This window comes from Aphanomyces astaci, assembly GCF_000520075.1.
Source record: "Aphanomyces astaci strain APO3 unplaced genomic scaffold supercont1.10, whole genome shotgun sequence".
NCBI lineage: Eukaryota > Oomycota > Saprolegniomycetes > Saprolegniales > Verrucalvaceae > Aphanomyces > Aphanomyces astaci.
The window spans coordinates 718,304-722,610 of NW_009798273.1; the positions used below are offsets into that span (position 1 = coordinate 718,304).

The 4,307-nt window shown below is 43.6% G+C and overlaps 1 protein-coding gene across 1 annotated transcript; it reads right to left on the reverse strand.

Annotated features, from left to right (window-relative positions):
* Positions 1-881: 881 nt before the first annotated feature.
* Positions 882-3,773, reverse strand: H257_05469 (hypothetical protein; the record flags this gene model as incomplete). Its single annotated transcript, XM_009830365.1, has 3 exons — positions 882-907; positions 979-1,088; positions 3,247-3,773. 3 exons carry the CDS (start codon positions 3,771-3,773, stop codon positions 882-884), a joined length of 663 nt encoding a protein of 220 aa, XP_009828667.1.
* Between the last annotated feature and the right edge of the window lie 534 nt (positions 3,774-4,307).

Consider the following 4,307-nt stretch of genomic DNA (forward strand, 5'->3'; position numbering starts at 1 on the left):
TGGCAATGGGTACGAAGACTTTTGAATCGAAATTTTTGTATCATATGTTTTGTTTTCATTTTTTCACGCTCAGTTTTCATTTTTTCACGCTCAGTTTTCATTCGTTTGTGCCCAATCAGCATCCTATAGATAGAGCAGATGTTAATCTGTATGGCAATGTATTTACCTTGTCGAACCCATCAAAATGTCAAAAATTATAGTCAAATGATGAAAAATATCATGTGGGGTACGAAGACTTTTGCCACCAACTGTACATTGTGCGACAATTGCGTTACAAGGGTGTCATTAGTAGTATTATAGTAGTACTAGTAAACAAGTGACGTCGTCTCTGGGACTCGAACTTGTACCTTCGACTCGACCGTCGGACACACTACAGTAACACAACGCACCTAAACCCCTCCTACAGTCCTCTGGTACCACCCTTGCAAAATTGCCGTCGATGTCGCATAGATTCTTAAACCCGGGATTTCGACCTCATTCACCCTGTCTAATGTCCTTATCTCCGGTTAAAAATATCACAAATATATCACCCAAACCAGGCTTTAATGACACATATAAGTCACCAGGTATCATATCACACCAACTGTATTTCCCAAAAACCTGACCCCTAATCCCGGCGCATAAAAACCCCATGGGTGTCCCAAAAAACCTGACCCTAAACCCCTTTTACCACGTTTTATCTCAAATAACCCCCTTTTACACCAAGGTAAACCCTAAAACGATGCTACAGTGATCCCTCAACGTTTGCTCCCTGGTATAAATTTATACTCCGTTAAATTTTATTCGATATTAATTTACTAGGGGCCTTATGACATGCATGCATCGTTTGAAAATTAAAAGCATGCAAAACAAGCGGTTGACAATTCACGACAAGAACTCGATTAGAGAGTACTGCGTTCAAGAGCCACTACAAGCGTCGTCAAATGGATCATATTGTTGACATGATTGATGATCCTACCGTCGAGTCCGGTCGCGAACCAAGAAACTTGTACGCCGTGGACGTGCTCACGGCAATGCGTTGGTCGGTTTCCGCCTGGAATTGCGTCACATCAACGACCATTCGCAACTGCTGGGCCCATACGGGGGTTCTACCTCGGAATTTGGGCCATTCACTTCAGCTTTTGCTTGCATTTATTTGACCAGCAGATAGTCACCCTTCAAAGTTAATGTTTGTGGTTTCTTTGTACAATAGGCTGACTTGGAAAATTTATATTTGGAAAAGAGAGCAAACGTTGAGGGATCACTTGTATGTGCGTAATCATTTCCCTAATAATGTTCCGTTAAAATGCCATTTTTGTACCGTCTACACCACATGTTGAAGCACAATGTACAGGCCCAAGAATGAACCAAAACCTTGCAGTGACAGTTTGGGTGCTTGAAATGGTGATGAGATCTAGTCAAAAGTGAGGATGACGAAAAACGTATTGGATTTCGAGCGCGTTATAATATAAAACGGTGCCTAAACCCACACGTTAAACTATAAAAGCGTAAGTAAACGGTGTTCACGTACGCCACGTGCAAGTTAGTTTTCGCGACATAATTCACTGTCAAACAGTGGTGCTTGGTATGTTTTTTTACTCACAGTCAATTTCAAATTTTCTCAACACTTATTCGCAAAATAATGGATGTCACATTATAGAGTGGCGCGGACTGTATTAGCCACTTGGTCGACAAAGACCTAAGTCTTTGTCGACCAAGTGGCCAAACTCGAGATTTTGCTCCCTCCTAATTGCCCTCCCTCCTTGAACTTTTTTATCTTGGTTTCATTATACATATCCGTATAATTCAAACCATGTGGTATCCAACGTAGTGTTCTTATTGGCTGTCAGGCTTGGTCGTGTATTTTTGATCTCCTGGAAGCCAATGATATTATATAAAAATACAATAAAAATACTGGTTGGTGTTGTCGTCGTCGAGCTCCATACATACCCGTATACTGTAGACCTTTCTATTTAAACGTATTTGCATTATAGCCGAGAGGTCTAGGTACGTAACTGTACCGAAAGTATACCCTGCGTGAGTTCGATTCTCACCACGACCACATTTTTTACCACTTTTGATTTGCAGCCAACTTGAAACTGTCCACGCGACTCGAAGAGTGTCTTGTCCATCCGCGCTGCCACAGAGTTGCGTCAATGGGCCGAGACGGACATGATGTCCAACGAACCGCTGCTCCCACTGTTGCGCAAGATCCTGCTGCTGTACGCCGTGAGCATGCCGCTCTGCTTCCTCCTCTTCTGGGCCGAAGTCGTTGCATTGATGCGTACTTCACAACCAAGACAAGGCTACCTTCCTCTATACACACAAATGTTCCTCAATAAGGTATATTGATCGGGGCTCGACCAAGCAAGTCATTTCCCACGCATTTTGAGCATGCACGTTGATACTCGTAGACTGCAGCAAGCATATGAGGAGCATTAAGTATATCAAACACTAAAGGATGAGTACTCTCAAGCAGCAATAGCATTCTATAATACAATGTCATGGCCCTGCTGGTGGTTTCGGGGATCATACATCCTCAACATGACTGCTTACTAGTATATCTATTCATCATGGAGGAGTGTGCATTGTGTTTGCATCAACACCTAAGCTACTATCCGAGATGAAAACAACATTCAACTATCAATAGGCAAAGCGATTGATGTACGATTTAACATTCTACGAGCTGTGGTTCATAATTTATGGACAACATCAAAATTTGACCAGCGCCAGATGATTCGACCCAATTTAGAAAAATGCAGCAAAACCAAGATATTATAATCCAAATTTCTCTTCAATACTCTGTTTTACCACCCTTAGCTTCCCACACGGCCACATAGCGTCGTGACATGGTCTTGACAAGAGAGTCTAAGAGGTTTTGGCCAATTCCCGACCAGGTAGCCTTGATGGCGGTGATGAGAGCTGGAATGCTCTGATACTGTAGCCCGTTCGCGTAAACTTGACGTGCCAGTATACCCCTCAAGTTTTCTATCGGATTCAAATCCGGAGAGAGTGATGGGTGGTCAAAAAGGGTGACATTTTCGTCCTTCAAAAATGCTGTAGTATATATACTTCGAAGTATGAATTGAAGCTCCATCTTGCATAAAAACAAATTCTGGACCATAATGTTCATGTGCAAATGGAAACAGATAATTTCCAAGAGTATCACAATAACAAACTGAATTCTGGTTGCCTGTCAGAAATGCTAATTCACTCAAACCAGAGGACGAAAATGCACCCCAAACCATCACTCCACCTCCTCCGTACCTGCGGGTAAAATAGGTATCCGGTTCCTTGCGTAAGTCGTGCCAGTAATACTGGAGACCGTCGGGGCCATCCAAGTTGAATCGCTTCTCGTCCGACAATATAATTCCAGGCCAAAATGGTGGATCCTTGAGGTACTTCTTCACATGCTCCAACCGAGCAATCTTGTGGCTTTTCTTGAGCATGGGCATGTGTTTGCGCTTGACGTACTCCATGTTCTTAGAGCCTTGAAGCCTGCGCTGACATGTTCGCAACGAGGCGTCAATATCCAGGCTCGTCGCTAGGCTTCTTGCAGACAACCCGGTCTTGGATGCCTCTCGAATGAGGAGCCGAAGTTTCCGCCCAATAAGTTTGGCTGGTTTTCGGTTCTTGAAGTTGCTCCCATAGCCCTCACGCTGGTCGATTACCGTTCGTATAACCTTGGTGGACCTTACGACGTGCTCGGCAATGGCACGGTGTGTGAAACCATGGTCTCGGAGCGCCAAAACCATGCCCACTTCCACCTCGGTCAGAAGCGGTCCGCAGCCCATCCTTACTAAGGTTTAACGAGTGTTTTGTGTTTCTAGTTGTTGTGTAGGTTATGTACTAGGCCCTAGATATCTTGGATGTGTGTATCTTTACCTGAAGCGCACTTGAACACGGTTGGGTCTATTGAACTGGCGGGGTGTCCAGGAAGGCAATTCAGATTTGATGCGATTTTGAACGACATACAGCTCGGATGGCGGCAAGTCGTATGTCAAAATATTCCGCCAATCATAAGCTATCATTTGTTTCTTTTTGTTTTTACGGCACTGTGATAGGTCAAAAGTTGCGCCTGAAAAACTGTATGGGTCTATTTATGTGGCGTGGACTGTACCGAATGAGGACGCATGTATTCAAGAAGTGTGTATAAAACCACATGAACACTAGTCTTGACACCACTTGACCCCCCAATAGGCCTCCAGCTCAAATAGTTGGTTTCTGCTTAAAGACCTAGCTATTTTGAAGTATCCTGTGGTTATTTTGGAATTGATTCACTTTTTGCTCATATATGGATTTGTATCTTAATGATCAACTATTTCGAG